Source organism: Triticum aestivum, chromosome 1A (assembly GCF_018294505.1).
Source record: "Triticum aestivum cultivar Chinese Spring chromosome 1A, IWGSC CS RefSeq v2.1, whole genome shotgun sequence".
In the NCBI taxonomy this organism is placed as follows: Eukaryota; Viridiplantae; Streptophyta; class Magnoliopsida; order Poales; family Poaceae; genus Triticum; species Triticum aestivum.
The window spans coordinates 129945501-129957024 of NC_057794.1; the positions used below are offsets into that span (position 1 = coordinate 129945501).

General features: G+C 48.3%; 1 protein-coding gene across 1 annotated transcript; it reads left to right on the forward strand.

Moving 5' to 3' along the window:
- Positions 1-7534: 7534 nt before the first annotated feature.
- Positions 7535-9866, forward strand: LOC123040680 (TPD1 protein homolog 1A). Its single transcript, XM_044463458.1, has 4 exons — positions 7535-7799; positions 8101-8278; positions 8765-8872; positions 9167-9866. The coding sequence occupies exons 2-4, from the start codon at positions 8113-8115 to the stop codon at positions 9553-9555; spliced, it is 663 nt and encodes a 220-aa protein (XP_044319393.1). The 5' UTR covers positions 7535-7799; positions 8101-8112; the 3' UTR covers positions 9556-9866.
- Positions 9867-11524: the final 1658 nt, after the last annotated feature.

Genomic DNA, 11524 nt, shown 5'->3' on the forward strand with positions numbered 1-11524 from the left:
CTAGTCTCCTACTCCTACTACATGGAAGGATTCCTAGTTGGACTAGGAAAGGGGGAATCCTACTCCCGGTGGGAGTAGGACTCCCCTATGGCGCGCCTCCTCCCTAGGCCGGCCTCCTCCTCCCTCCCTCCTTTATATACGGGGGCGGGGGGGGGGCACCCTAGACACACAAGTTGACACAAGTTGATCCACGTGATCGATTCCTTAGCCGTGTGCGGTGCCCCCTGCCACCATATTCCTCGATAATACTGTAGCGGAGTTTAGGCGAAGCCCTGCTGCTGTAGTTCATCAAGATCGTCACCACGCCGTCGTGCTGACGGAACTCTTCCCCGACACTTTGCTGGATCGGAGTCCGGGGATCGTCATCGAGCTGAACGTGTGCTCGAACTCGGAGGTGCCGTAGTTTCGGTGCTTGATCGGTTGGATCGTGAAGACGTACGACCACTTCCTCTACGTCGTGTCATCGCTTCCGCAGTCGGTATGCGTAGGGTACGTAGACAATACTCTTCATCTCGTTGCTATGCATCACATGATCTTGCGTGTGCGTAGGAATTTTTTTTTGAAATTACTACGAAACCCAACATTTAGCATTGCAAAGAGCTTGGGAATCGTCTTATCCATCCCTTGCATGTTATAGTTCATCACGAAGCTCTTGTAGCTTGGTGGCAGTGATTGAAGAATTCTGTCAATGACGCTATCATCCGGAAGATTAACTCCCAGTTGAATCAAGTGATTGTTATACCCAGACATTCTGAGTATATGCTCACTGACAGAACTATTCTCCTCCATCTTGCAGCTGTAGAACTTATTGGAGACTTCATATCTCTCAATCCGGATATTTACTTGAAATATTAACTTCAACTCCTGGAACATCTCATATGCTCCATGACGTTCAAAACGTCGTTGAAGTCCCGGTTCTAAGCCGTAAAGCATGCCACATTGAACTATCGAGTAGTCATCAACTTTGCTCTATCAGACGTTCATAACACCTGGTGTTGCTCCTGCAGCAGGTTTGGCACCTAGCGGTGCTTCCAGGACGTAATTCTTTTGTGCAGCAATGAGGATAATCCTCAAGTTACGGACCCAGTCCGTGTAATTGCTACCATCATCTTTTAACTTTGCTTTCTCAAGGAACGCATTAAAATTCAACGGAACAACAGCACGAGCCATCTATCTACAACAAACATAGACATGCAAAATACTATCAGGTACTAAGTTCATGATAAATTTAAGTTCAATTAATCATATTACTTAAGAAGTCCCACTTAGATAGACATCCCTCTAATCATCTAAGTGATCATGTGATCCAAATCAACTAAACCATAACCGATCATCACGTGAAATGGAGTAGTTTTCAATGGTGAACATCACTATGTTGATCATATCTACTATATGATTCACGCTCGACCTTTCGGTCTCAGTGTTCAAGGGAAGGAAGAGGAAGGAGGGAGGAAGGAAAGGGGGGCCGCCCCCTACCAATTCGGATTGGGCTTGGGGGGCACCCCCTCCCTTGCTCCTTTCCCCTCCTTTCCACTAAAGCCCATTAAGGCCCATATACCTCCCGGGGGGGTCCAATAACCTCCCGGTGCTCCGGTATTATCCCGATCTCCCCCGGAACCATTCCGGTATCCAAATATAGTTGTCCAATATATCGATCTTTACATCTAGACCATTTTGAGACTCCTCGTCATGTCCGTGATCACATCCGGGACTCCGAACTACCTTTGGTACATCAAAACACATAAACTCATAATATAACCGTCATCGAACTGTAAGCGTGCGGACCCTACGGGTTCAAGAACTATGTAGACATGACCGAGACACGTCTCCGGTCAATAACCAATAGCAGAACCTGGATGCTCATATTGGCTTCTACATATTCAACGAAGATCTTTATCAGTCAAACCGCATAACAACATACGTTGTTCCCTTTGTCATCGGTATGTTACTTGCCCGAGATTCGATCGTCGGTATCTCAATACCTAGTTCAATCTCGTTACCGGCAAGTCTCTTTACTTGTTCCGTAATACATCATCCCGCAACTAACTCATTAGTTGCAATGCTTGCAAGGCTTAAGTGATGTGTATTACCGAGTGGGCCCAGAGATACCTCTCCGACAATCGGAGTGACAAATCCTAATCTCAAAATATGCCAACCCAACAAGTACCTTCGGAGACACCTGTAGAGCACCTTTATAATCACCCAGTTATGTTGTGACATTTGATAGCACACAAAGTGTTCCTCCGGTAAACGGGAGTTGCATAATCTCATAGTCATAGGAACATGTATAAGTCATGAAGAAAGCAATAGCAACATACTAAATGATCAAGTGCTAAGCTAACGGAATGGGTCAAGTCAATCACATCATTCTCCTAATGATGTGATCCCGTTAATCAAATGACAACTCTTTGTCTATGGCTAGGAAACATAACCATCTTTGATCAACGAGCTAGTCAAGTAGAGGCATACTAGTGACACTTTGTTTGTCTATGTATTCACACATGTATTATGTTTCTGGTTAATACAATTCTAGCATGAATAATAAACTTTTATCATGATATAATGAAATAAATAATAACTTTATTATTGCCTCTAGGGCATATTTCATTCACGAATACCATATGAACACATTGTGTGCTATCAAACATCACAACGTAACTGGGTGATTATAAAGATGCTCTACAAGTGTCTCCGATGGTGTTTGTTGAGTTGGCATAGATCAAGATTAGGATTTGTCACTCTGTGTATCGGAGGGGTATCTCTGGGCCCTCTCGGTAATGCACATCACTATGAGCCTTGCAAGCAATGTGTCTAATGAGTTAGCCACGGGATGATGCATTACAGAACGAGTAAAGAGACTTGCCGGTAACGAGATTGAACTAGGTATGATGATACCGACGATCAAATCTCGGGCAAGTAACATACCGGTGACAAAGGGAACAACGTATGTTGTTATGCGGTTTGACCGATAAAGATCTTCCTAGAATATGTAGGAACCAATATGAGCATCTAGGTTCCGCTATTGGTTATTGACCAGAGATGTGTCTCGGTCATGTCTACATAGTCCTCGAACCTGTAGGGTCCGCACGCTTAACGTTCAATGACGATTTGTATTATGAGTTATGTGATTTGATGACCGAAGGTTGTTCTGAGTCCCAGATGAGATCACGTACATGACAAGGAGTCTCGAAATAGTCGAGACATAAAGATTCATATATTGGAAGGTTACATTCGGACACCGGAATGGTTCAGGTCGTTTCGGATGAGTTTCCGAGTACCGGGGGTTACCGGAACCCCCCTAGAAGTTATTGGGCCTCATGGGCCTAGTGGTGGAAGAGAGGAGGCCGGCCAAGGATTAGCGCGCGCCCCCAAGCCTAATCCGAATTGGGTTAGGGTTGGGGGGGCCCATTTCCTTCTCTCCTCCTTCTCCTTCCTTCCTTCTTCTAGGAATAGGAAATAGGAGGGGAATCCTACTTGGACTAGGGAGTCCTAGTAGGATTCCCCACACCTGGCGCGCCCCCTTAGGGCCGGCCACCTCTTCCCTCCCCTCCGTTATATACGTGGCCAGGGGGCACCCCATAGACACACAAGTTGATCTTTTTGCCGTGTGCGGTGCCCCCCTCCACAGTTACACACCTCGGTCATATCGTTGTAGTGCTTAGGCGAAGCCCTGCGTCGGTAACTTCATCATCACCGTCACCACGCCGTCGTGCTGACGGAACTCTCCCTCGACCTCAACTGGATCAAGAGTACAAGGGACGTCATCGAGCTGAAGTGTGCTGATCGTGGAGGTGCCGTGCGTTCGGTACTTGGATCGGTTGGATCACGAAGACGTTCGACTACATCAACCGCGTTACTAAAACACTTCCGCTTTTGGTCTACGAGGGTACGTGGACACACTCTCCCCGCTCGTTGCTATGCATCTCCTAGATAGATCTTGCATGATCGTAGGTAAATTTTTTGAAATATTGCGTTCGCCAACAGTGGTATCCGAGCCAAGTCTATGCGTAAGATGTTATATGCACGAGTACAACACAATGAGTTGTGGGCGATAACAGTCATACTGCTTCCAGCATGTCTTACTTTGATTCAGTGGTATTGTTGGATGAAGCGGCCCAGATCGATATTACATGACCGTGTTCATGAGACTGGTTCTACCGACGTGCTTCACACACATGCGGCTAGTGGGGTCTGTTTCTCCAGCTTTAGTTGAATCGAGTTTGACTACGCCCAGTCCTTGTTGAAAGTTAAAACAGCAGACTTGACGAAAAATCGTTGTGGTTTTGATGCGTAGGTAAGAATAGTTCTTGCTAGAAGCCCATAGCAGCCACATAAAACTTGCAACAACAAAATAGATGACGTTTAACTTGTTTTTGCGGGGCATGTTGTGATGTGATATGGTCAAGACTGCTGATATAAATTGTTGTATGAGATGATCATGTTTTGTAACAGTTATCGGCAACTGGCAAGAGCCATATGGTTGTCGCTTTATTGTATGAAATGCAATCGCCATGTAATTGCTTTACTTTATCACTAAGCGGTAGCGATAGTCGTAGAAGCAATAGTTGGCGAGACGACAACCATGCTACGATGGAGATCAAGGTGTCAACCGCGTTACTAAAACACTTTCGCTTTTGGTCTACAAGGGTACGTGGACACACTCTCCCCGCTTATTGCTATGCATCTCCTAAATAGATCTTGCGTGATCGTAGGTAAATTTTTTGAAATACTGTGTTCCCCAACAATTTTCCACTAGGACATCCAATGCATCCTCGTCTGGTTCTCCTCGTCTCCCCACGAGAAATGCCTAGTCGCGTCAATGATTCCTTTATAACTTTTTTTAGGAATTTTAAAGACCGACATTGTATATGTAGGTATGGCTTGGTTCACAGCTTTGAGCAGGATCTCCTTCCCCCCGGTAGACAGTAATTTCTCTTTCCACCCACTAGTTTTCTTAACAATTCGTTCAATCGAAAATTGGGTACAATCTGTTTTATCCACACCCACATTTGCTGGCAAACCTAAATATTTATATCTAGGGCCTCCGTCTTTGTATTCAGCATTGTACACAATTGTTCTCTAATCTCCACCTTCGTATTGGGACTAAAGAAAATGCTAGATTTTCCAATGCTTGCCAACTGACCCGATGCTGCACAGTATAAATCTAGTGCTGACTTCAGAGCATCCGCACTGCGTTGGTTTGCTTTCATTAGAATCAAAGAATCGTCCACAAAAAGAAGGTTTGTGATGGGCGGGGCATCTCTACAAACTTTTATCCCTAAGATATTTCCATTTTTCTCTGCATGTGTAAGTAGAGCATTCAACCCCGCCGTGCACAACAAGAAAAATTATGGTGATACCGGGTCACCCTGCCTCAATCCCCTTATAGGCTTAAAGGTCTCACTCTCCTCTGCATTAATCCTTACTCTGTATTCGACAGTTGAGAAACATTGCATAATAAAGTTCACCCAATTTGTTGAAAACCCAGTCTCAACATAATCTCCTTCAAATGGGTAACCTCGAGTTAGTTGCTCATTAGTTAAGGGGTACCCCCTGCAAATGGCACTCACCCACCTTCTTTGTTTAACAAATGACGCGCTGTATGTGCGCCACTTATCGCAATCAGAGAATTTTTATTTTTCATAGATTCATTTTGTTGAAAACGTTTTATCTCTTGAACCATGCGCCCAAATATCGATCACTTTTCACTATTGGATTTGTCGCTTAGAGGTCTTCGAAACTAGACACCTTGTTAATAGATTTTGTTGTACTTTTTTCACGAAAAAACAAAAAAATGAAATCAAGAAAAAATCAAAAACCGAAAAAGCATTTCTACATTATCATAATAAGAAAAGCAAAAAGAAAAGATTTGCACAAAAAAACTGAATACAAAAAAGGAAGAGAACACCGAAGCTTGGAAGCATGGTTGCAATTAGAGCACAGACCATGTTTCCCCCCTTTTTCGGAGAAGTTGTGCTTCCGAGGAAATAAATTTATGCTTCCACGAGAAGGAAATATGTGCTTCTCATGAAAAGACAGATTTTCTCTTTGTTGAGAAGCACAACTATGTATTTTACGGGAGCAAATCTATACTTACATGATTTTTCTTGTGGAAGCATAAATTTGCTTATACGAGAAGCAAATACGCATAAATTCTCCAAAATTTAGGAAAACTAGGCGAAAACTGAAAAGTCAAACCCCCCAAAAAACTCATATAAAATATGAAAACACGTGTAGAGAAATAAAAAAATCCAAATGATGCACCTAGCATGAACATGTGAGGGCGACTAGACGCACTGGTTGTCGTGCTCCCAAGTCATCAAACCTTTGGTTGGATGGTTAGAGGGACAATGGTATCCCCATCCCACCAGGGTTCAAGTCCTAGTACTCGCATTATTTCTGGATTTATTTCAGAATTTTCGGCAATGCACTTTCAGTGGGAGGAGACGTTCCCGTCGACGACGAGGCGCCTACGATGACTTCATAAAATTTCAAATGACATACCGGCTCAGTCTCTCGGAGGTGCTCATAGGGATAGGATGTGCGTGTGTGTGTTCATAGGGGTGATTGTATGCACGTATGTATGAGCGCTTGCGTCTATACTGATGTTCAAAAAAAAGTCATCAAAATGATCCCAGAAGTCCCCACAAGGGGTAACCTCGAGTTAATTCCTCCCCTAAATATCCTGGCCGGTGCGAATCAACCTGTGGTTGAGTTGGTTAGGTGGACAGTGGTATTCCCAACTCATCAGAGTTCAAATCTTGGTGCTCGCATTATTCCTGAATTTATTTCAGGATTTCCGGCGATGCGCTTTCAGTGGGAGGAGACGTTCCCGTCGACGACGAGGCGCCTACGGTGACTTCGTAAATCTCAAGATGATATGCCGGCTCAGTCTTTCGGAGGTGCTCATAGAGGTAGGGTGTGCGTGTGTGCGTTCATATGGGTGAGTGTATGCGCGTGTATATGAGCGCTTGTGTCTGTACTGATGCTCAAAAAAAAAATATCCTGACCGGTGCGGCCCAATATCACAACTTAAAAACGCACAAAGCGAAAAAGAAAAGGCTAAACTACGTAGTTTTGTTTTTGCGAGAAAAACTAGGTAGTTTTGTGACTTGCCGCTCGTAGTTGTTTCACTCGCTACCTGTTAATGAAATGAATCTTGCGCATTCATGAAAAAGCAACATTCCCGCTCTACTGAATTCACGAACCCCCTTCCACCATCCGTCGTCCAGTCCAAACGATTTCAAAATGAAACTGGAGTCGAAGCAACGGAAGGGAACAGCAAAAGAGAGCAGCTGGGCGTCGATCCACCGGAAGGGAGCAACAGATCAAAAGGAGCAGCAGAGAAAGAAAGCTCTCTCGCAGCCAGCAAAGTCGCCAAAAACGCCCAGAGCTTTTTTCCCCCGGCATGACACACTTTTGCCTTGGCCAGAAGCGAGCCAGACCGGATCGCTTTCGTTTGGTCCCCTGGCCTGGGCCTCCCCTCCCTCTCCCTCCCCACCCCACCACCGCGCCCAAACCCAAACCAAACCCAGCCCCTTCCCTCCCTCCCTTGTTGGCGGCGCGCACGCTACAGGGGTCTCTATCAATTCCACCGCCGCATCACCCACATTCCCTTCCTCGTCCGCTTGCCCCACACGTGCGAGAGAGATTTATTTCGCCTCGGAGGCAGCCCAGCCCCTACCAGATACTACTACTCTCCCGCACGGACGTACCCGCCGGCCACGCCACCCCGCGAAGCAGCCGCCGCGCGCAGTCCTCGCCGGCGACAGCCGCACCGTCGTCGAGCCCGTCTCCAGGTACGCACGCGAGCGCCTTCCTCCTTCCTTGCCTCCCGCTCCCGGCCCATTTGGTGGCGTGGCGCGTGAACCCCTAGGCGTGCACGCGCGTGTCCCGCCGCAGCGTTCTCCGCCGAGGCGCGCGGCGATTGGAGCTCCCGCAGGGGCGAGCCGATGGCGGCGAGCGAGGCCCGACCGTGCCGACGCTGCTACCTGCTGCTTTGCTGCCTCCTCCATCGCTGCTGCTATTTATTATGTCGACTTGTTAGATCTGTATTGTCGTTGATCTCCATGTTTTCCTCTGGTGTTCGTCTTATCCCAGGGTCTCAGCGAGATGAGGGCGTCCTCTTCGTCCGCTACGCCGGCGGCTCGTGCGACCGCAGCATGGGCCGTCGTACTGCTCGCCGCGCTCTGCTCCGTCTCCCTCGCGTCCGCGTCCGTCGACTCCGTCTCCCTCGCGCCCGCCTCCGTCTCTCTCGCGCCCGCCTCCGTCGACGCAGGTCGATAACCTTGTCTCTCAACACTCCCTCTCCTTTTTTCTGTTTTGCCACAGGCTTCCATGTTGCAGTACTACTCGTCTGGACGTTTCGTTTTTTCCATTCACAAATCACACGGACTCGCGTTACGATTTGAACCCTCGTACGCGTTCGGCTAAATTCCTCCCCAACTGGCACTTATTGCGGTGCCATTGTACTACTTTTACAAGGATTGATTTTCTGATAAATCGCAACGAAGTGTTCCTGCGCTCCGTGTGGTTCAGGTGTTTGTTAAGATCCCGGGACTTGATTAATCTGGAAATTTTGTTTGTTGGAAAGAAGATCGTCGTTCTACTTCGGGTGGCTTTACTTTCCAAGTTCATGACCGGGTCCATCCTGTCTGTCCATGTCCACCTATGTACTGTAGCACACGCGCAGTCCTACTCTTGCCTATTGTTTGCACTCGAATCCTGAGCTAACGATTTTTCCTGGCTCCGTCTGTTGCTGCAGGATTCTCGCCGACGCCCGCCGCTCCCGCCCCTACCCCCGGCTCCTCGGCGGCTCCTCCGCGCCCGCCATATCGCGCCGTCCTTCCCCGCAAGGTCCTCCGCCCGGCAGGTAGTTAATGCACCCTCCGATCATCCGGTCAATGATGCTTTGGCCAGCCTTCTCGCCCCGACCAGTGTCTGCACTCGTGGACCCTGGTTCTGCTTCTGCCCGCGCAGGCGTGGGGGTACTTTGAGCCTGTCGCGTGGGCCCAGCGCCCTTCTTTTGCTTTGTCCTCGGATACGGGCCCTTTGGGTTGATGCCAGTTGGCCATTGATTCCATCTTGTTTTGAAATCTCTCACATTCCATTCTGTCCTAGCCCTGCCTGCGCATGAATGACATGTGGGGCCGTCTCCTTTTTGCAGGCACGGACGTGGACCTCGGCGCAGTCCGGCCGCACCGCGTGGACGAGGGTTGCGCCGGCAAGGAGGACATCGCCATCTACCAGGGCCGGGGGACGACGCTGCCGAGCGGGGTGCCGGCGTACACGGTGGACGTGATGAACCGGTGCTCAGGCGGCGACGGCGACTGCGCGATCGCTGGCATCCATGTGCGGTGCGGCTGGTTCAGCTCCGTCAGCCTGGTGGACCCGCGCAAGTTCCGGCGGCTCGCGCGCGACGACTGCCTCCTCAACGACGGCCAGCCACTCCTCGCCGGCGAGACCATCTCGTTCGAGTACTCCAACTCGTTCCCCTACCAGCTCTCCGTCGCCGTCGCCACCTGCGTCGACCCGGCCGCGGCCACCTCCCCCTAGCACTACCTACCCTCTACACACCGTACGGCGCTAGAGGTAGCACGTACGTGCGTGCGTAGCCTAAATACGTATAAACTCAGATATGTTATTACGTAGACAGTGGTAGGGCAATACGGCGATCGGTATAGGTGTAAGTAACTGGCTGGCTTTTCTCTTCCCTAGCTGCTAGGCAAATTTTGGTACGCGAAAAAGACCAACCGTGACACCTCGACGTGTCCGGAGCTGTCTTTTTGGGCAAGGATGGGGAAAATTCTACCGTGTTTTTGGCAAGTCAAGTAAATGCGACAAGTCCTTTTCGTGTGCATTGTCTACTTTCTCTTTTGGGTGAGTTTTCCCGGCCCTGTGTGCAAGTGTTCTTTCTCATGTGGGATGGACTGCCTTCTTGCCTAGGCACAAGGGCGTAATTGCTGCTGCGCCGTGTGGCTCGTGTGTAGCCTAGTGCAGCTGGCTACGCCGTGTGGCTCGTGTGTAGCCTACTGTAGCAAGCGTAGCCTGTAAATGGCTGATTTAGGGGTGAAAATTGCAATAGCTCTTCAGTTTCCCTGATAAAACTACAGACTATGCTTGGAACGGTTGTACCTGCAATTTTTGGGGTGAGAAACAGGCATGACTACAGGCCACTACCAAATTTGGGGCAATTCAGACTTCATAGGACTAGAGAAAGGATGGGATGTGATGCAACTGCGGCATCTTGACTGACATGGCAGCGACGGTGGCTCGATGTTAACACAACGGCTGCAGCTCGACAGTGAGGCGGCGGCGGCTCCGTTGGATGTAACGCGGCGATGGCGGCGGCGGTTTGACGGCGACGCAGTGGCTGCAGCTCGATAGCAACGAGGACGCATCAGCTTGATGATCGGCTACTTTTCTAACCCATGCGGTGATGACCTTACATCCTCACTGCTACAATTTTTGGCGCGAGCAGATTCAGAGTATAGTGAAACAAGCAAGTTGGTGGGGTAGCAGAGGTCCGTTGGATGAGAAAGCAGTGAACGAACGGCCGATTGTGGCCCGTACGGCAGTTCTGCCGTGCGTGAAGGCACGGCAGACGAGCCGCGGCTCCAAACTGCGCGTACACGTTGCGATCTAAGGCGAGGAGTCACGTTCGATCGCCATAGGTAAAAATCAAAAAATCATCATCGATCTCCTAATTTGCTTTTCAAAACTGATGCTTAGCTGATTTTCTTCCTTGTACATTCTCCTCTGTATTGCTGAAGAACTTTGGTTTTTATTGCCACTTAGTCAATTGGTGGAGCCATCCCACATCTGTTTTCCAATGGAAAGCACAAACGAGGGAGATCACCAGGATAATGGCAGTCTGAATACGTAAGTGAGATGCAGTAAAAATACTACAGCTCTTTTTTACAGTTATTTATTTATGTCCAGTACACTAATGCAAATTGAGTCTTGGCTTTTATAGATCGAGTGCCATACCAAGTTGGGTACCACAGATGGGCATGAAATTCGGCACTGTCGATGAAGCATGGACATTCTGGGTTACTTATGGGGGCAAAGTTGGATTTGGTACTAGAAAGCGATACCTCAACCCAAGTAAGTTTGATCGGACAATCACGTCGTGCAGATTTGTTTGTCGCAAGGAAGGCCATCGAGGAAAAGACAAAAGAGATAAGCATATTAAGGAACCTCGAGCTGAGATTCGAACCGGTTGTCTAGCTCGCATGGGTCTCACAATAAACAGAGAAGCGGGAAATTATGAAGTAACCGATCTTGTTCTAGAGCACAACCACATTATGCAGTTGCAAGAAACATGCCACTTTCTGCCATCACAGCGAAAGATATCTGAAATTCAAGCTTTTGAGATTGAAATTGCAGATGATTCAGGTATTGGGCCAAAAGCTGCGTATGAGTGTGCTAGTCGTCGAGTTGGTGGACCATCTGTTCTTGGCTATATACGTAGGGATCACAAAAATCACCTACGTACTAAGCGCCAAAGGGAACTAATGTATGG

Coding starts and splice junctions, on each gene's coding strand:
- LOC123040680 (XM_044463458.1), top strand. CDS start 8,113: ATGAGGGCGTCCTCTTCGTCCGCTACGCCGGCGGCTCGTGCGACCGCA. Junction 8,279..8,764: donor GCCCGCCTCCGTCGACGCAG/GTCGATAACCTT, acceptor CTGTTGCTGCAG/GATTCTCGCCGACGCCCGCC. Junction 8,873..9,166: donor CAAGGTCCTCCGCCCGGCAG/GTAGTTAATGCA, acceptor TCCTTTTTGCAG/GCACGGACGTGGACCTCGGC.